Source organism: Microcebus murinus, chromosome 3 (assembly GCF_040939455.1).
Source record: "Microcebus murinus isolate Inina chromosome 3, M.murinus_Inina_mat1.0, whole genome shotgun sequence".
In the NCBI taxonomy this organism is placed as follows: domain Eukaryota; kingdom Metazoa; phylum Chordata; class Mammalia; order Primates; family Cheirogaleidae; genus Microcebus; species Microcebus murinus.
The window spans coordinates 44,345,262-44,366,998 of record NC_134106.1 but is presented as its reverse complement, the minus strand read 5'-3'; the positions used below and the strand labels follow the sequence as shown (position 1 = coordinate 44,366,998).

The 21,737-nt window shown below is 35.3% G+C and overlaps 1 protein-coding gene across 2 annotated transcripts in view; it reads left to right on the top strand.

The window, feature by feature from the left end:
* Nucleotides 1-21,737, top strand: part of PSME4 (proteasome activator subunit 4) — a 109,440-nt gene that overhangs the window by 18,824 nt on the left and 68,879 nt on the right. For both annotated transcript variants that reach the window (XR_012918559.1, XM_012777791.2), the window contains exons 2-9: nucleotides 3,689-3,829; nucleotides 4,471-4,587; nucleotides 12,932-12,976; nucleotides 16,656-16,805; nucleotides 17,382-17,445; nucleotides 17,947-18,021; nucleotides 19,674-19,796; nucleotides 21,609-21,701. Coding sequence is in view for 1 of the 2 variants with exons in the window: in XM_012777791.2 (XP_012633245.1) it covers nucleotides 3,689-3,829; nucleotides 4,471-4,587; nucleotides 12,932-12,976; nucleotides 16,656-16,805; nucleotides 17,382-17,445; nucleotides 17,947-18,021; nucleotides 19,674-19,796; nucleotides 21,609-21,701 (808 nt within the window). In the remaining variant the exon portion in view is untranslated. The remainder of the gene's footprint in view (nucleotides 1-3,688; nucleotides 3,830-4,470; nucleotides 4,588-12,931; nucleotides 12,977-16,655; nucleotides 16,806-17,381; nucleotides 17,446-17,946; nucleotides 18,022-19,673; nucleotides 19,797-21,608; nucleotides 21,702-21,737) is intronic.

Here is a 21,737-nt window from a genome sequence, read left to right as displayed (position 1 = left end):
GAATTTTGAGAAACCTAATAGTAATCTTCAGTACTAAAACTTACTGTGAAAATTAATTGGAAAAAGAGAATGGGCTATCAATAAATAAACTCTAAAGTAGGGTTTTTGAACTTAAGTACACAAAAAAATCAAACCAGAGCAATTTAAAAAATGAAGATTGTTAGTCTTTACTCCAGCACCCTAGGGATTTATTTTTAATTTCCTCTTTTAAAAAAAAAATTGAGATTTAACCCTTAGTATTTTTTGTTTGTTTTGTTTTTTGTGAGAGAGGGTCTCACTCTATTGCCTGGGGTAGAGTGCAGTGGCCTCATCGTGGCTTACTGCAACCATAAACTCTTGTGCTTAAGTGATCCCCCTGCTTCAGCCTCCCAACACCACACCGAGCTAATTTTTCTACTTTGTGTAAAGATGGGGTCTTGCTATGTTGCTCTGGGTGGTCTGAAACTCCTGGCCTCAAGCAGTCTTCTTGTTTCGGCCTCCCAAAGTGCTGGGATTATAGGCATAAGCCACCACATCTGGCACATTCAGTATTTTTGTTCATCAAAAAGAACGAGGTCTAAGTTGGATCCCAAGAATGTGCATTTTAAACACTCACCCTACGTAATTCTGATGCAGTGATCCTTTGACCACATTTTCCTCCCTAAAGATAAATCTATACTCCAATCATGTTTCTAATGCCATTTTATCTGTATCTCTCTTTAAAAAAATTGATGTGTAGCATTCATTCAGTAAAATGTGTTGGATGCGCTAGTCTGAAATGTGTAACTTGATGAATGTTTTTACATGTGTGTAAACTCATGGAACCACTACCCAGATTAATATGTAGAATATTTTCAGCATCTGTAGAGTTCTCTCTTCCCAATCAGTACTCCTTTCCCAGAGATAACCACTACTCACTCGACACCATTGAATAGTATTGCTCATTCTTTAAAATGGAATCATATAATATGCATTTTTTTGTGTTTGACTTCTTTGCTCAACATGCAGATTTTGAGATTTATATACATTTTTGTACATGTCTTTGGTTAACATATGCACTATTGCATATATACCTAGTAGTGGGATTGCTTTAACATAAAACAGGCCTTTGTTTAGCTTTACTATTATAGATAATGTCAGTCAGTTTTCCCATAGTAGCGTTCCCACTATATACTCCTACCAGCAACATATTTGAAAGGTCTGATTGTTCTAGGTTCTTACCAAAACTGGGTATTGTTAGGCTTTTACATTTTAGTCAGTCTAGTGGGTGTGAAGTGGTACCTTATTGTGCTTTTAATTTGCTTCCACTGATTAATAATGATGTTGAGTATCTTTTACTGATTAGTAATGATGTTGAGTATCTGCTTAGTCATCTGTATGGTGTCTTTTGGTAAGTGCCTGTCTTTTTGCCCATTTTTTTTTTTTTTTTTTTTGAGACAGAGTCTCACTTTATTGCCCAGGCTAGAGTGAGTGCCGTGGTGTCAGCCTAGCTCACAGCAACCTCAAACTCCTGGCTCAAGCAATCCTCCTGCCTCAGCCTCCCAAGTAGCTGGGACTACAGGCATTCGCCACCATGCCTGGCTAATTTTTTGTATATATATATTAGTTGGCCAATTAATTTCTTTCTATTTATAGTAGAGACAGGGTCTCACTCTTGCTCAGGCTAGTTTTTGAACTCCTGACCTCGAGCAATCCGCCCGCCTCGGCCTCCCAGAGAGCTAGGATTACAGGCGTGAGCCACCGCGCCCGGCCTTTTTGCCCATTTTTTATTGACTTGTTTGTGTCTTTTTGTTATGATTTGTAGGTGTTCTTTATGTAATTTGGGTGTCAGTTCTTTGTCAGATGTATGTATTTCATGTGTCTGACTGGACTTTTTACTTTTAATGGTATCTTATTGTGAATAGAAGTTGCTCTAATGAAAATTAGTTTATTAATTTTCTTTTTATGGTTAGTACTTTTTGTCTTCTTTTTAAAAAAAAATCTCTTGGACCATATATTGAGAAATGCTGAACTTGAACTGCTTGCTAGTTGGCAGGAACTGGAGGAAATAGAAGGAATCCCCCTAAAATCTTCTTTGTCAGCAGCTATAGTGTAGATCTTCTAGGAATCCTTCTGTCTCTTTATAGTATTAAAATCTCGGCCTTGTGAATATTATGTTCCTAATCTTAAACAGTTGTCTGTACTGCAGTAAAAGCAATGGGCCATAGCTAAGTTATTTCAGTGGCTTAGAACAGCATTTCTCCAGTTTTTCCACAAAAGTGTCCTAACTACAGGGAGAGCAAGTCCATAACTCTGGGGGTATCTGGAATCTTGACAAGGCCCGAAGCAGCCATAGAAAGCAGGGAATATTTCTTTGAATTCTTCTGTTTTATCTTTATCTTAAAAATGTGTGCCAGTTTTTAAGGAGATAGTCTGTTTTCATTTAAAATAGCATCTTTCTCAACCAGCTCTTTAAAAAAAAAAAAGGGAAAAATGTAAAATAGAATTTTAATGATTCAAGCATTTACTTCTACATTTAGGGTGAAATTGAAGGAGGCTTCAGGAGACTCTTTCATGTTTATTCAGCAGCTTGAAGTATCTTTGGCAGCCTTGGGCTAGGCAGTAGTCCCCAACCTTTTTGGCACCATCGACCGGTTTCATGGAAGACAAATTTTTCCACAGATGAAGGGGTGGGGATGTGAGGGCTGAGGAACTCTGCAGCCAGATCTCTACATGGCCCCGGGGTTGAGGGGATTGAGTGTGTTGGGGGGAGTTGGGGACTGCAGGGGTAGGGTATTCATATATTGTCTTCACTAATCCATGTGCTTTACCATTCTGTGGTGGTTAAGAAACTTTTACAGTAGTTACCAGTTGAGTTTCCTTTGTCTGAAATGCTTGAGACCAAAAGTGTGTTGGATTTCAGAATTTTTCAGATTTTGGAATATTTGCGTTATATACTTAATGGTTGAGCATCCCAAATCTTGAAATCCGAAATGCTTCAATGAACATTTCTTTGAGCATCATGTTGGTGCTCTAAAAGTTTCAGATTGTGGAACATTTTGTATTTTGGATTTTCTGAATAGGGATACTCAACCTGTACTGGCAGAGTCAAAACAAGATCTCAGGTCTCTGCTCCTTTCTCTATACTGTCCAATCTCATATTATTAAGGTTAGGTGACGGGATTAAACCTTGAAATGACAGAAAAGAGCTGAATAAATTCAGAATATCCTGAGAAAATAAAAAAAAGAATGCTTTTTAATAGACCAAGAATTTTGAGGAATTTTAGCAAGATAGAAAAGCAGTTAGGTACCCTAACTTTAGAAGTTAAGCATAAGTTTAATTTTATTTTAGCTGTTGGGAAAATGCTAAAGACCATATAACAGATAAGAGAGCATTAGTATTCCCAACCCTGGTAACCACTATTCTACTTTCTGTTTCTATGAGTTTGATTACTTTAGATACCTGATATAAATAGAACCATGCAGCATTTGTCTTTTATGAATGGCTTATTTCACTTCAGGTTCATCTGTGTTGTATCATACGACAGGATTTCCTTCTTTTTTTATTGCCAAACAATCCATTGTATTTTATATACATTTTGTTTATTTATTCATCCTGCCATGGACATTCAGGTTGCTTCTATGTCTTGACTAGTATGGATGATATTGTATGAACATGGGTGTGTCTCCATACCTATTTTTAAAGGCTGTATCTATTTTTCTCTTGCAGATATATTAGACTTTATGGAAGAAAATTTAGCAAAGAAGATCATGTTCTTTTTATTAAGTTATTGTATGAGCTGGTATCAATTCCAAAATTAGAAATCAGCATGATGCAGGGATTTGCCCGCCTCCTGATCAACTTGTTAAAGTAAGTCCATTTTCTATGATTTCTGCTAAGGTTTTTTTGTCTGTTTGTTTGTTCAGGATTTTAGAGAACTAAGGGCTTTTGGTAAGAAGACCAAGTCTAAAATTGCCAGTTTGGAGAAAAGATTGCAGACAACATTATCATAAGTTTAATCATATGTGTTAATCTTTTAGTTAAAACTCTGTCTCCTCCGTGAAGGCTTCTCCTCTCTAGCATACATTGATTGTGCTATATTTTGTCTGATTGTTTTTTTTTTTATGTGAATTATCTTCTGTTATATGGATTATAAGTCCCTTGAGAAGATAGGGATCATAGATTCTTTTGCTTAAGTAAAAGCAACATTATGGAAGCATTAAGTATTGCATAGTGTTGGAAAATATGAAATTCATCTGCAACAATGGTGACACAAATTTAATGCCTCTTTTTACCTGGTGCTCTTTGAGGTTTGAGCAGCAGCACAAATCTGGTTTATTGTTCTTCCTAATACTGTGTTGTGCCAGTGAGTGGCTGTGCATGGGGAAAAGCAAAACCCATATGAGCAGCAATATTTAACTGTCTTCCTGTGTAGTATTTATGATATACACACATCTGTGTACACATCCATACATAGGTATCTTCCACCCACCCCTTTTTTTTTTATTAAGGAAAAAGGAACTTCTTTCAAGAGATGATTTGGAGTTACCCTGGAGACCACTTTATGACATGGTGGAAAGAATATTATATTCCAAGACAGAGCACCTGGGATTAAATTGGTTTCCTAAGTAAGTGTTTCCATTTAAAGTACTTCTTTGGGGGCACTTGGCAGCTTTTAGGGGATTATGATTGAAAAGTATTGGGTTGTTTGAAATAAACAAGCAAATAAACATTTTAATGTGCTCATTTCTATGTAACTTGCCTCGTATAACAATCCACTGGCCTCTTTAAACTATTTCTGAAGCTGTACTTCTTAAGACTTTGTTACCAATATATTACTAATAGCTAACTTCACCAGACTGGCCAAAGAAAAGAAAGCAAGAGATTTTTGTTTGAACTTGGAATTTTTGTCATTGGAAGTGATACATGTTTGACATTCTTCATAATATATCCGCATGTATTTTAATTTTCGAGTAAAGCAAGTGCTTTAAAAAGAGAAGCTTTGCATATACCAGAAGACACCCATATTCTAGAGAACACGCAATCCCATTCATGGCAAAAAATAAAGAAGCATCAGTTTCAGTGATTGGCTACTGTTAGAGCACAAACTATTCAACCGCACAGAGATTGGTTTATGTTATTTCCTAGTAATGTTTAGACTGTAAATCTCTTGGTGATTATTGGCTTCTTGCACATACATCCTGCCTCTTTAAAACCTCTAATTTTTGTATGTTTTGTATTCTGAGTTTACATAGTAAATGGAATCATGTGCCTTTTTTGATTAATTGTGATTTCAAACTTGACTGAAATGATACTTCAGAAAGTATCATTTCTGTTTAGTTGTGATCTAGCTCTTCTCAATTTTAGCATGTTTGGCTTAAAAAATTGCTCCTAAATTTGTGTTTAAGGTTGATTTTTAGGAAACTTTTCTGCAGTTTTTAATAGCTGTTTCCTCTCATTGTCTAGAGTCATTTATCATATATTTATATACTCATTTCCTAAAGAATACCACTTTATATGTCTATAAAGTCTGTTTCTGTGGTTTCTATCTCAATCTTAGACATGTTTACATTATTTCATTATTTCTTGTAGCCTCCCTAGTTCAGTTCATTTAACCCATGATTAACCCTTAGGTTTCACTTAGGTCGGCAGTCTGTGCCCCTTAACATAGAATTTTTTGAAAATGACTATAGATGGCAGATGTGAAATTATATAAATGGAAAGGGTGAAAAAAAGATCCTGAACATAGATCCTAACTGGTTTGAGGCAATTTTGGACAAGGAGAATGATCAGAAATCATTTATTTCCTGAAGGTTTCATGTGTTATAACAGTGAAACTCATTTCAACCATAAAAATAGCAAATTTTATCATGAAACTGAATGATACAATGTGGAATGTACTTTTACAATTATTCTGAAAGCCCCAAATTTCATATAAAGCTTTGTTGCAGAGATTCCTTTTGAGTGTTATTTCTGCTGCAGGGATCATGGCTTGTACTGGATTGACTGAGTCTTCTTTAAATATGAACTTAGGGAATTTCTGACTTGGCATCACCATTTCATACATTTCACAGACCTTTGAACTGTGTTCAAATCTGTTTCTTTCTGAAATTTTTCTGGCTGGTTATTTGGCTTACTCTGAAAGTCATTGTCACATGAAGGGGAAGGGAAGGTGACTTCTTTAATAATTCCTTGTTCTTCAATATGTCCTTTATGTGCTACTCATAACTTCCTGCCTTCCAGGTGTACCTTTGCAAAGACAGCCACTTCTTTTAAAGTCCTATGTGGTCATTAATAAATATCTGTGGCTTTCCTCTTTAGTAGTACTAGCTGTTTGCCTGGAAGTTTTCTGTTAGTGCCACTATCAGTCAGTGCTTATTAAGTTCCAGGCCTGTATCTTGATATTGTGCTTACCATGTCTCTTTCTGAAGTGGTACCATCATCCTTGCTTTTAAAAGTTTCACTTTGGCTGTTCTTGGCCTACTTTTTTTTGTTGTTGTTCTAGGTCTTTTAAAGAGACATCATGACTCTGCTGAAATCGTTGCTTGGTGTAAAGCAGTGACTCAACTCTTAACAGACTCAGCATTCCATTTTGCATTTTGTTATTACCTATTCTAAAATGAAATTCATAGATAATATTACCTACTTATACTCACTACCTATACTCACTGGCAAAAATAAATTGTTTTGAGTATTTTCATCTTGAATGTATTCTGACACATTGTGAAACAGTTTTGTCAGCTGACTACATGTGTTTGTGTACTATTTTTAGAATACTATTTTTATAATCAAAAGTAAAAGCTTGCTTCATTTGTTAACTGTTTGTCTTTCAAATCTTAAATTCATGTGTTTTATGTATTTGTCCTTATTGAAACCACTGCTTAGAGCGCCTTGCATTTCAACATGATTTTAGAAGCTAATTCTGTTGTTCGTAGCAAAGATGATCAACTTTCATCTCCCTTTCCCTTCTTCCTTTCCTCTCTCCTTATCCCATCTCCTACCCTTTTGTTTCTTCTGTTTTTCTCTCCTTTCCTTTCTTTCTGCCTTTTTGCCTCAGAAGACCCTTTTCACTCTACTCATCTGTTTCTGCTTTCTACTGGGGAAGTAATTTGTAGGGTTTTTTATGTAATTAAAAAAGCAAAATTGGACAGGAGATAATTGTGAACTTGACATTGGCAATGTAAGAATTGACTGTCGTTTACTTTATAAAAGAGGCTTATGAATCTTAGGGGCATGGTTTTATTTATTTCATAAAACAGTGTCCCATACACTTACTTAGAGTAGCATATTGCATGTTACAAATATAGGCAGCACTACTCACCAAATGTGGGGGAATTATGCATAGATCAGTTTTTATAAATGGGCATGGACAGTTCATATTTGAATTACTATGTTTACAAATTTGTTTAGTTTTATTACCACTCATTTAATTTTTGTGGATGGTGGTAATGGTTTGCAAATTTTCATCATGAATAGTTTGGGCCTATATAACTTATTTACTATTTTTCAAAAAATTTTGTTTTAGTATTTATTTTTCTTTTATATTTACTATTCTAAGGATATCTTATAATATACTTTTGCTTTTCATGTTAATCTGCCTCTGCAGAAATTTGATATCTTCTTTTTCTGGTACTTGTTCTTTTTTTTTTTTTTGAGACAGAGTCTCTCTCTGTTGCCCAGGCTAGAGTGAGTGCCATGGCATCAGCCTAGCTGGCAGCAACCTCAAACTCCTGGGCTCAAGCAATCCTACTGCCTCAGCCTCCAGAGTAGCTGGGACTACAGGCACGCTCACCATGTCGGGCTAATTTTTGATATATCTATATATAGATCTGTCTGTCTGTCTACCTATCTTTCTTTCTTTCGTTCGTTCGTTCGTTCGTTCTTTCTTTCTTTCTTTCTTTCTTTCTTTCTTTCTTTCTTTCTTTCTTTCTTTCGTTCTTTCGTTCTTTCGTTCTTTCGTTCTTTCGTTCTTTCGTTCTTTCGTTCTTTCGTTCTTTCGTTCTTTCGTTCTTTCTTTTTCTTTTAGTTGCCCAGGTAATTTCTTTCTCTATTTTTTAGTAGAGACAGGGTCTTGCTCTTGCTCAGGCTGGTCTGGAACTCCTGAGCTCAAATGATGCGCCCGCCTCAGCCTCCCAGAGTGCTAGGATTATAAGCACAAGCCACCACACCTGGCCTGGTGCTTGTTCTTGATCTCTGTTGATCTATCAAAGGGCCATTTGAATTGATACTCTTATCTTTAAGATACAGTTAAATGCTTTGTCCTCCCCTCTCCCCATTCACTGCATCAAAGGGCCATGTTCTATTTAATAGACATCTTTTTGGGGTTTCTTGGCATATATGGTCACATTCCTGAGCTTAAGTTACTACTAGCAGCTTATGAATGATCTCTAGCTACAGAATTTAACATGATAATGAAATCATGGGAGTTAATTTCTGAGGGCCCATTGAAATTTAAAATAGTTTTTATAGTTTTTTTTTTTTTTTTTTTTTGAGACAGAGTCTCACTTTGTTGCCCAGGCTAGAGTGAGTGCTGTGGTGTCAGCCTAGCTCACAGCAACCTCAAACTCCTGGGCTCAAGCGATCCTCCTGCCTCAGCCTCCTGAATAGGTGGGACTACAGGCATGTGCTACCATGCCCGGCTAATTTTTTTTTGTATATATATTTTTAGTTGGTCAGTTAATTTCTTTCTGTTTTTAGTAGAGACAGGGTCTTGCTCAGGCTGGTTTTGAACTCCTGACCTTGAGGAATCCACCCCCCTCGGCCTCCCAGAGTGCTAGGATTATAGGCGTGAGCTACCACGCCCGGCCTGCCATTATTTTTAATGTAGTATTTGAGGAACATTTTATTTGCTTATTTTTATTTTTGAAACAGTCTTTCTCTGGCACACTGGGTGGAGTGTAGTAGCATCATCATAGTTCACTGCAGCCTCCAGCTCCTGGGCTCAAGCAATCTTCCTCTCTCAGCCTCCCAAGTAGCTGGGACCATAGGTCTGCCTCAGGATGCTTGGCTAATTTTTCTGTTTAGTAGAGACTGGGTCTCATTCCTGCTCAGACCGTTCTCAAACTCCTGAGCTCAAGCAGCTCTCCCACTTTGGCCTCCAAGATGTGAGGCTGCTGTTTAAAATAGTCTATTATTTGGAAATGAGAGAATATGTGGTTGATTTTTATTAATGATTTTGATAATGTTTGCTTCAAAAGTTTTCTGTGTGCTATAATGATCTTTCTTTAAAAACTGACCTTTTTAAAGCAATTTAAAAAAATACTTGGTTCAAATTGATCAGGCTTGTCATCTAAAGCAATTGTGCATGCTCTTTTTACATGAGTAGTAAGGATTACTACAATTTCTTAGCATTTTCCATAAAGGTGTACTTTTTTCTTTAAGTAATTTTAATAAAAAACCAATGTTAATGCTGCATCAGTGGTGAAAATTTACTTTGTTTATACCTTTCTTAATGGTGAAATTATCTTAGCCCTAATTTTGAGTGTAGTGGCTCTGAAAAAATGACTACTTAATAATCTAACTGATCGGCATGCAAAATCCTGTCGAAAAAAAAAAATAATCTAACTGAGCAATATTAGATTTTGAAGGATTAGATATAAGATGGATAATGTTTGACTGACTTATGGTGGATCTATTTAGATTTAGAGAAAGCAGGTAAAACTGACTTTTTGGTGAAGTGTTTGGCACATGCTTAAGAAATACTGTACAAGCAATAACCAGTAAAGTATAAGGGGATTAAGGCAGCTGTGTACAGAATATGGCATTGTTACATTTCCCAGTTGATTTATGAAAAATTAAATAGGATTATTCCGAAGTTAAATTTTAATTCAAGAATTGTCAAGTGAAGCTTTAAGTAAGTACTTCTGGCTATCAGCAGTCCAGTTTACTTTCATCTTGAATTTGCTGTATATTTCTATAGTTTAGAAGTGACTATTTTCCTGATAGGTACATAAGGCCAAGGAGGCAGGAGACATAAACCTTCCAATATTATATAAGTTCACTGTGTCATTAAGTAGAGTAACTAGAGGCTAAGGCTATTGCCATTCCTCAGGCTTATCTTCTACATATTTGGTATTTACGTTATTAATATCATGGTATGAAATGTCATCATAAGGAAATTGAGGCCCAGGGAAGAAGATTCATACAGAGTCATTGGTTGAAACTAGAACAAGAACTTAAGAACTGGGACAAGAACTCACTTTCTGTCCTTAATATAATAATAAGGTAATAGTTTAGGAGGAATTTCCTAGTTTGATGTGATATCCTAAATCATAAATTAATAGCAACTCAGGGACCATAGAATCAATGTCAAAGCAAAGTCAGCACAAAATTTCAATTATTAAGGAAATTGTAAATACAGTTTATTTTGGCTAAGTATGAAATTATAATTAACATTTATTGTGTGGGCCACACAACTGCTTTCTATATATTATCTCATTTAATTTTTGTTAACAGCTCTATGAGAGGTAGGTATTATTACTCATATTGATGAAAAAACTGAGCTATATTATTACACTACTAGGAAGTAGGAGAACTGGTATTGAAATTCAGGTCTATCTGACTGTAAGCCCAAACTATTAACCATTACATGCTCTACTATGGCTGTCTTTCTCAACTTAACATACTTTTTCTAAGAGTAAATAGGGTATGAGAAAACCCAACCAAAAGCTTAGTTACTCTGTAGATCCCTTTTGATTTAAAAAAAAAAAAAGTGTTTTGAATTGTTACCACTTTAATGTGATAAATTTCCAACAATTGGAAAGTATGTAGTGATTATTCACTCCCTCTAAAAATTAGTGAAAAATATAGTCTAGTAGCATCTAGCCTTAACCTTTCATTTTATTTTTAAACAGAAACATTGTTCCCTTCATCTTGAGAGATTACAAGAATCACAAAAGGTCACTATACAGATATCACAGGTTAGAGAGATTGTACCCTTTTCTGGATAAAGAGCATAAACCCGATGGTACAGGCCTTATATTTAAGAAGGGGTTGAAATTGACTTTTAGATGGACTAAATCACATTCCCACATACTCTGATTCTCTAATGAGTGAAGTGATGCTATGAAGTGTTATAATTAACTCCCTATTCTTCTGAAGAGTGAAGGGAACTGGAGAAAACATGTAGCTTTATAGCCTTTTAAGACTTGCTTTCTAGAATCATTTTTGACACAATGTGAAAATTTGTTGATATAGGGAAATTACTAAGTGAAAACAGCAGATTTTCTGTGTAGCACTGTCTCTCAAAGGAGTTGCCACAAAACCAGTAAAATAAATGTAAAGTTAATGAAAACATAAACCTTAGGGACTGGTAGAATTATGTATGTTCTGCTTATTTCCATTGACAGATAGTTTACTATTTTAGAATTACTTTTTTAATGCCCTGCATTTAAATTGAGCTATATTTAGTTTGAAACTGGCTGGGTCTTTAGCTTTGGCTGTTAATTTTTAATTAATTTGTTACTAAATGAGATTCTTCAAACTAAAAGACCCAAGATCTATGCTCTTTGATGCCCTGATATAACATGTTGAGTATCATAATTAAATAGATAACTAAAATATATATGAACAGATAGCCATGTGATAAGCATTTTGGAAATGCCTCAGAAGTAAAAATCACAGTTGTGGTTGTCAGGGAGCTTTAAATGTAGTTGGAAAAAAGTTTGCCCTTTTTTTACCCAGCAAACTTAGAAACGGTGTTTCTGCATTGCTTACCGTTTTTTTTGTGAGAGAAAGTAGAACCTGTCTCAGATGATTAGAGAAAATGCTTTATGATGGCCCTCTGGCCATGTGGCCCTCTCTTTTATTTTAGTGCAGTCTGGTTTCCTCTTTAGTTAATTTTTCTCTGAGTAGTTTTGAAATTAAAGAGGATTCCTACTGCTCCAAGTAAGGAAATTATAGTTTTCTCTCTCGGTTATATAATATATTGATTACTTGTGCTGAGATTGCTTTGTGTTATTCCTTGGAATTTCTTTACAGATTAGTTCTTAAGCCTTCAGAGAAGTTGGATAGACTTCTGGACTTAAGAATTTCAAAAAGCTTAATAAGAAAGTGTCAGGTGCCTGAAAGTTATCCATTCCCCCTATATTTTCTTTTCTTTTTTCCCCCTGAGATTTGGGAATTTATTTTTACTTGTACACATCATACTGTAAGTAGTCATACATCTGTTTTAAAATTCCAATTGACAATTACCTAATGCCCCTTTGTTTATTTTGTTTGTTTGCACTTAACTTTTTTGACTGTTATCTAGTTAATAATTTAAATATTCCATTCTGGTCATGTTTTTAAACCAGTACACATTAGCGTTTTCATAAAAACAGAAATGTTGATGATAAATTCATACACAAAATTTTGTGTTGGTCTCCTATATTCACTTGAGGCACCTACAGGTTGGAAAATAAGTTACAGTTTTAAATGTTATTCAGCTAGCTTTGTAAGTAGCTGGTCAAAGAGATGACTATTGCTCTTTTTGATGATTGTTGTTGGCAGTAAAGTGCCTTGGAGGGTGATAGAACTCTCATCAATTCATATGAAAACTAATTGTGGCAGCTGCTGATAGAAATACACCAGAGTTTGGTATGTCTAATGCTTATATTTTGATCTAACAGCACTCAGTAAAAATTATTATTTGAAAATTTAAGCCACTGAGTTGTGCATGCATTGATAAGTATGGTTATTGCTGCCTACTTTGTAAAGAAAATTGAAAATGATTCGTCCTTTTCCCAGTGTAATGTTTTCTTCCCATTAGTTCATAGCCGAGAGCAAAATGAACACAAAGGAAAGAGTAGATTAAGAAGTTTAGGTAGTTAATCCTTGAAAGTCTGTGTGAAAGAGAAGGATTAGTTATTGCATGTAAACAGATAATATCTAAACGTATGAACATATCTTAGAAATATTTATTTATTGAAATAGATGTGTTCTTTAAATATACCAGTCTAATTTATCAAATGGCTTTCTTCCCCCCACCCCCAGTTCTGTAGAAAATGTTCTCAAAACACTCGTGAAAAGCTGCCGACCGTAAGTAACTTCTCAGTTTATAAAGCTTTTTTTTTTGTTTCTGTGGGCTTTCCCCCATCTTTAGTATGATTTGAAGAGGAAATTAAAGGTATAAATACTTTCTGATGTTGTGGTGTTAGTCACTGAGCACACTTGAATTGAATTCTTCAGATATCTTTTTTTTTTTTTCCAATTTTAATTTTTTTAGAGACAGAATCTCTGTTGCCCAGGCTGCAGTACAGTGGCATGATCATAGCTCACTGTAGCCTTGAACTCATGGGCAAGTAGCTGGGACTACAGGTACACACCACATGCCTGGATAAGTTTTTCTAATTTTTTGTAGAGATGGGATTGCACTATGTTGCCCAGGCTAGTTTTGAACTCCTGGCCTCAAGCTATCCTCTTGCCTCAGCCTCCTGAAATGCTGGGATTACAGGCATGAGCACATTTTTCAGATTTCATTCATAAGTTTAGAATTTTTAAAGTCACCCATTATAAAGTAATATCATAGTTTATATGATATTATAAGGCAACTGTTTATATACAGTTGCCTTATTTGAAAGATTTTTCTTAGGGTATTGTTGTTTTTCAGCTTAAAAATATGCTGAGAAGATGTACCATATGTTTTTTTCTACTATATTTTCTTTTTTGGAGTAGCGGGAGTTCACTGCAGGCCTGGGCTACAGCCATGTCAAGTGCATGCTTTATTCAGACAGTAAGGGCCTGAGCAGGACTCAGCCCCAGCCTTTGCATGGTGTGGAAGGCACCAGGGAGCAAGGCAGGCATCTAGAAAAACAATGCATGGATCCAATCAGGAAAGACCCTGTTAAGTCAGCTTAAAGCAACGACTGGGCCAAGGTGAGAGATGAAAGAGGTGACAGAAAAGCCTATGGCAGCTTGAGCCATGACAAGTAGCTGGGATGCTGGAACACTCCTGGGCAACCAAGTGCCAAGATTTTCACAAACCAACTGCAGAGTTTTGCTCTTAAGGCCCCGAGCTCAAAGGCACCCACCACAGCCGGCTCCAGGGGCCCGTCCTTGTTGGTCACTGTCAATTTCTTCTGCTCCAGCTGTTCCATCTACTGTTTTCTTTCAGTAGAATGTTTAACTTTATTTTATTTTATTTTTTTGAGACAGTCTCACTCTCTCGCCTGGACTAGAGTGCTGTGGCGTCAGCCTAGCTCACAGCAACCTCAAACTCCTGGGCTCAAGCAATCCTCAGCCTCCTGGGTAGCTGGGACTACAGGCATATGCCACCATGCCCAGCTAATTTTTCTATTTTTAGTTTTTTTGGCTAATTTCTTTCTGTTTATAGTAGAGACAGGGTCTCACTCTTGCTCAGGCTGGTCTTGAACTCCTGAGCTCAAATAGTCTGCCTGCCTCGGCCTTCCAGAGTGCTAGGATTACAGGCGTGAGCCACCACACCCGGCCAGAATGTTTAACTTTAAATGTTCCATAGTGTTGTGATTAAAGATGAATATGAATAGAACTGAAATAGTTCAATTTTATGTAATTGAACTATTTTGTTCCTATTATCAGGCTGTTCTAAAACTGTCTAGATGCTGTGGATGCAGTGAATATTTTTGAATGGAAAGCCCTACTGTATTTATCATATGGTTGTAATATGAATCTTATTTAATAAGTAAGTTATTCAGCAAATGACATATTTATTGCTGACCCGCTATACTACTCAGTCTTGGGCAAATGTACTTTTGGAATATGAGATATCTCCCTCTTAAGAGGCTTAAGATCTAACCTGAGTCATAAACCATGAATGAGAAGTGTAATTTTGTGCCATCTTCTTAATCTATGTTTCCTCACTGGAAACTTGATTATTCCTGAGGTACTTACTGGCTCTTAAGGTAATTCGTAGAAACCCCAAGTTTTTATTTTGGATCCATAGGCTAACAGTTGACTCAGAAAAATTAAGAAGGGGGATGGATGAGATTCTTGAAGGTGGGACATAGTTTGTTTTTGTTTTTGTTTTAAATTCCAGCCTGCTACACGAGGACCTGGCACATAATGCTTTGTGAACTCAACAAAAGTATTACTAGGAATGTAATCTTATTTTTCAAGGGAAGTAGTGAAGTATGATTTTAATTAACACAGGTATATTAAGATATAATAGGATTAATAATATGATATGTAGGCCAAACCTGTAAGTGGATTTAAAGGAGTTTCCCAACTTCTTTGGAAAGAATCAGAACTTTTCATATGCTGTTCCTTATTTCAATACATTGACTGCTACACTAGAAAAAAATTTTTTTCCTTGGGGCCATGGTATATTATAAAAATAGAATAAAAATTTTGAAAACAAAATTGATCCTTACTCATTTAATGAAAAATTTGTCATTGATTTCTAGTCATTTAATCCACGTTTTTAGAATTAAATTGTCAGTATTACTTGTAACAGTAAGAACGTCAACAAGTAAGATTTTCACAAACCAACTGCAGGGTTTTGCTCATGAGGCCCCAAGCTCAAAACCAGTTAAATACAACAACACACTTGGCAGTTAATGCGTTAAACCTCTTAAGGCTAGGCACATCTGTAGTCCCAGCAACTTGAGAGGCTGAGGTGGGAGGATCCCCTGGGCCCAGGAGTTTGAATGTAGCCTGGGCAACATAGTGAGACCTTGCCTCTTAAAAAAAATTAAAATAAACTTCCTAAAGGTATATTTAGTAATTATACATGTGTCCTCTTTATCTATTTACCTTCATTTGTGTGTATATGCACACTTTTAGTTTTGCAAATCTCCTCTATCCCAGGGACAGTCTTGCCCATTTCATAGAGTTGCAGAATATTAGAGCCTGCAGGACTAGATCATCTAGTCCAGTCTTCTCTTGTAACAATCCTTGTATGCAGGAGGACTCTGTGGTCCAGTGAGGGTAAATGGTTTATCCAAAGGTTGCTAGGGATTCCTGATGTTATTTTTCTTACTTGACAATTATCCTTTTCTTATGTAGACTGAATTCTACATACAAGATTTTTTTCAGTTGCTATTACATAGCACAAAGGTAGTAAAACAATCTCTATATTTAACTTTGTAGGTGATTTCAGTGACTGTATTTTATCTGAGTTTTATCAACTTTTTCAAGTTAAAAAATTTCTGTTATGGCCGGGCGTGGTGGCTCACGCCTGTAATCCTAGCACTCTGGGAGGCCGAGGCGGGCGGATTGCTCGAGGTTGGGAGTTCGAAACCATCCTGAGCGAGACCCCGTCTCTACTAAAAAAATAGAAAGAAATTAATTGACCAACTAAAAATATATATATATACAAAAAATTAGCCGGGCGTGGTCGCGCATGCCTGTAGTCCCAGCTACTTGGGAGGCTGAGGCAGGAGGATCGCTTGAGCCCAGGAGTTTGAGGTTGCTGTGAGCTAGGCTGACGCCACGGCACTCACTCTAGCCAGGGCAACAAAAGTGAGACTCTGTCTCAAAAAAAAAAAAAAAAAAAAAATTTCTGTTAGACAAGAGGAAAATTTGCCTTATCCTAAGTGTGATGAGGTATTTATTTTAGTGTTGTGAATAAATACACATAAATGTGAATAAATAAATGTGTTTATTGTGGGCTAATATGACATTTGTAGTGTCCATTGTATCTTTTGAAATCCATTCCTCTCCTCCCCTTTTTTGTCAGTCATTTATTGCTTTGTAGAGCTTTTAGCCAACGATCATACATGAAAACCTTCTTTTTTATTAGATATTTTCCAGCAGATGCCACAGCTGAGATGCTAGAAGAATGGCGGCCTTTAATGTGCCCTTTTGATGTAACAATGCAAAAGGCCATCACTTATTTTGAAATATTTCTTCCTACCTCCCTTCCTCCAGAACTTCATCATAAAGGTTTTAAGTAAGTATATACATATCTTGACAAATTCTAGAATACAGCAGGAGATGTAAAAACTAGCAAATCAATAATAAGTTAAAAAAAAATTTGCAGACTCAGCTATTATTTTTATCATACCTGAAGTGTATGAAGGTTGAAACAATTAAACATAAGATTGTAAGTAAAGAGAGAATAATACTTATATGACCAGCCAAATCAGTTGAGGGTTTTAATTTAAGAAATTAGAAAGAAAGAGAGAATTGCCAGAACAGGTAGTAACAGGAACACAGATAAAGGAATAAAGGCAGGGGATAGGAAGAAGAAAATTGTTAACACTTGTTAAATAGGAATAGACAATAATTATTTAATAAGGAAGTAGTTTAATAGGTGAGATCACATTTTTTAGCATAAATAAATTGGAAAGGGAATATTCAACAAGAAACACTCTTTTGCTCTGTTACGTTTGTAACTTTCAGTATTATTTTTTCTAGGTTGTGTAGTTATCAGTAAGAATAATAGATTTAAAAATACAAAGGATACCTGGCTTTGAACCACTTTCTATACTCACTTGCTATTCATAACAACATTTTTCTTCTTCAGACTTTGGTTTGATGAATTAATTGGCCTTTGGGTTTCAGTGCAAAATCTCCCACAATGGGAGGGGGTGAGTATCCTTTTTTTTTGTCCTCTACTTTTTAGTTTGGAGATAAGTAGATATCCGAGTTCCTTAGAATTGGCTGTTAGCAATGTTATGAATAATTTCTTTTATTTTCTTTTTATTTTATTCTATATTTAACAGAAGTAGACATTTATTTTGGCTTGTATAAGCATGTTATTGTGAAATGCATGAAATGTTAGACCTTGTCTGTTTGTTTTTTTTGGGGTACCTACACTAGCATGGTGTTGGACCCATAGTGGATGTTTTTGCATATTTGTTCAATTAAAATTTCCTTTTCTGTCTGCATTGGGAATGGTGCTTTGTCATTTTACTTTATAGAAGCATTTCAACTGCAGTTGTTTCTAAATTTGGAAGTTTTGAAAAAAATCATAAACTATATATTAAATTAAATTGTACGGTGATTGCCGAACAAATGGATAAGGAACATGACTGTGATACTTAAAAACAATGAATGTATTTATTTTGTCTTTTTTTGTTTACTTTCAGCAACTAGTAAATCTCTTTGCTCGATTGGCTACAGATAATATAGGGTACATAGATTGGGATCCATATGTACCAAAGGTAATTAAGAACATCTGAACATACATAAACAGCACTGACATCAACTTTATGTCATAAAGGAGACGTGTTTTTGTATGCTAATTCCAGATACCATATAAAATATTTTTGGACCATTAGGAAAAACATATAAATAATTTATAGGGTTGGGTCCTTTATTTTCAAAAGATAATTTGAACATATTAAGCTATCATAAGTGTGAGTTTTATCTTACCTATGCAGGACATGAACTGTAATTTTCAGAGTGAGTAATTTGGGAAGTACTAAGTATATTATTGAGGCTAATTTATATTCATAGATTCCAGCAAATTTTGTGTATTGTATTTGATTGCCACTCCTGAGTGTTGCCTACTTTTTAGATCACATTATATATTTTCCTCGAGTAAATAAGCTAGAATGTCTCTAGGTGTAGTGTTTCTTAAAATCGCATCTTGAGTATTATTTCACTGGCAGTGGAATAACTTGTGGCGCTTCATGGGGGTGGGGTGGGGCCTCCAGGTGATGTTAGAGCAGGGTTGGGGAGCCGCCAAAGTCAAATGCTTTATTTGCCTTTGCTTGTGCTGTCTTCCTCTGTTGTTGGCAATTAGAAACTAATTGAGGAGAATTAGTTTTTCTCATCTTTGGGCCCCTACCTATTAATCATGATAGATTTAAAATAGAAATTTGTATGCAGGAAGCTTACGTGGGAGGATTGTTTCAGGCTAGGAGTTAGCAAGACCATCCTGGGCAATATAGCAAGACTCCTGTCTCTTGAAAAGAATACAATAAAATATAAATTTGATTGTGTTAAGATGCAATTATTAACTGACTGATTAAAATTTCAATTATAGATTCTTAGGGAAGAAAATCAAGTCAACATTAAAATTTTGAGTTACACACACCATAAAAATGAGAAATTTAAATTTTTTTGTTTTTTGAGACAGAGTCTCGCTCCGTTGCTGGGGCTAGAGTGCCATGGTGTCAGCCTAGCTCACAGTAACCTCAAACTCCTGGGCTCAAGTGATCTTCCTGTTTCAGTCTCCTTATTAGCTGGGACTATAGGCACATGCCATCATGCCCAGCTGATGTTTTGCTTCTATTTTTAGTTGCCCAGCTAATTTTTTCTATTTTTGGTAGAGATGGGGTCTCACTCTTGGCTGAGCCTTGTCTTGAACTCCTGAGCTCAAGCAGTCCTCCCACCTTAGCCTCCCAGAGCTCTAGGATTACAGATGTGAGCCACCGTACATGGCCAAAAAAATCTGGGGAAAGAAACCTGCTAGAAAATATTTGCATCTAGGTTGGTGGTGCTGTTGTGCATCCTTGCCATGGAATAGGAGCATGGGAAAACGAATTTGTGTGTATTCAGGGAGCATAAAGAAGTCAGAATATTTCATATTTAACCACAACATCTATATTTTGCCTTCTTATGTTTTACCATAAATGTCTCATTTGCTTGATTTTGGGGTACATATCATTGTGCCTGTGACCTCAGAGCGTCTATTGATGTTTATGTGTAATTTTTAAAGAATAAAGTAAGTTACTAAACAGTATGTTATTTTGCTTAAAAATTCTCAAATATATTCAATTATATTAATATACAACACTTAGTAAGTTACTTAAAGAATTATTTTGGTACCTGTAAATATTTATTCTTAATTGTTTTTTTCTTTTTAAAGATATTTACGAGAATTCTGAGAAGCTTGAACCTCCCAGTGGGAAGCAGTCAAGTGTTAGTCCCAAGATTTTTAACAAATGCTTATGATATAGGACATGCTGTAATATGGATCACTGCCATGATGGTTTGTTGTGCATTATATTTGTTTTATATAGTAACCTCTATTTTGTGTTAAGCATACAAAAATTCTGAATAATCACAGAAGTTCATATTAGTGGCTTAGTTGGGTGACTTGATTCTTAGATATGTTCTGATTTAATACATTCATGTTTATCAGATCCAGAATGTAGTCATATCATATGTAAGTTTCCCTAATCAATGGACCTGAAACATAGAGTCAAAAATTTAGAGTTTTGAGGAATCAGAATGTTTAACATTTTTATAGACCCAGGCATCAGACTTATAAATAAAAGGACTTTCCCAAGGTGGGATTAAGGACTCAGTTTTGCATATGCTCATATGTTCCATTACTCATTCACTGTTACATTCACATAAACATACTGAGCACAAAGCTTATTAACCAAGTAATCCTAATGATGGGAGAAATATGACGGATTTTTTAAATCACATCATTGAAGGAAAATTAAAAACATATCCAAAAACTTAGATTTCAATGCCCTTTTTAAAAAATGAATATTAGAACAAATTTATATTAATATTATTATTTCTGGCTTATCATTCATATATTGCTTCTATATGTGTCTCCTTCTTGAATTATTATTGTTTGACATTAGTATGTTTATGTGGAAAAGACAGAATGAATGGTTGTTAGAAGTTTACATTTTAAATTTCATTGTAAGGTAAAACAAAAGAAATCCAAGCTCCCTTTGTTTTTGCCATCTGATTATCAAACGGAAAATCCCATCTCCCCCTGATCTTCAATAAGAGCAAAAACATTTGGATGTTTATTATCTTACATATACAGTGAGTTAAAATTGATTTTTGGCGGGCTACAGAATTCAACAGTGATTACAATCAGCCTTGTTTGAGTTAACTTTGCTTTCCCACACAGTTCTCATTGGCAGCTTCATTTTGTGTTAAATGTGAAAATATAATAAATATCAATAATGCTAATTGTTAGAATTCTGAAAATTTTGTGAGTATTTTGTTATGGAATTATTATGGTCTCTGAGTGTTTATTCTGGTTACTAGAGTGGGAAACATGAAGTAGATTTCATTTTAGTAGGAAGGCATATTTCTAATGTAATTTGACATTTTATCTTAGGTCTGTGCTGTTTCTTGAAATAAGATCATCATGAGACAGATAGGAGGTTTCAAGGCCAAGTTTATCCCAGGGCTGTTCAACTTGATAACATGAAAACTAGCTTTTTCCTCATTTTTCTCTCAGATTACGTTGTTGTTGTTGTTTGTTTATGTTGGTTGTTTTGTTTGTTTGTTTTGGCAATAGATCAAGAAATAAAAATATATTGCTTTTGAGTCAAAATGTGATAAAATATAACAAGGTTAATCATTTTAAACATTTAGAAGTAATGATAAAATATTTGAATGCATTTATGTAAATCTCCCCTCTCCATTTCATACAATGAGAAATTCTCTTACTGGGTCATTTAGGGAATGCTTTTTTTGTCTGATGTTACCATTCTTGGTTATTTTAAGATGGTAATCTTAGTGATAAATATTAGTATCTAAGTTATTTGACTATAGAAGAGTAAAGTTTACTGTTATCCTAAGATATCTTTTCAATTTTCTAATTTGGTTTAAGTAAGTTGCCCTTATTTTTAGTAGAATATTTTGAATTGATTTGCGTGAAGTTCATCAGAGAATTGTTTTTGACTTTTAGAGGTAGAATTGATTTTTGTCAGCAGGATAAATATGAACCACATTAGAGATTTACATATAGGCTTGGTCCTGTTGACTCCTTCATTTTTATAGTATGATGTTGAGTACTGACATTTTTACTCTCTTATCTGGACAGGGTGGACCAAGTAAGCTAGTGCAAAAACACTTGGCTGGTTTGTTTAACAGCATCACATCTTTTTACCATCCTTCAAATAATGGGCGCTGGCTGGTGAGTATATTCATTTTGTGCTGTAGGGTTTGAGAT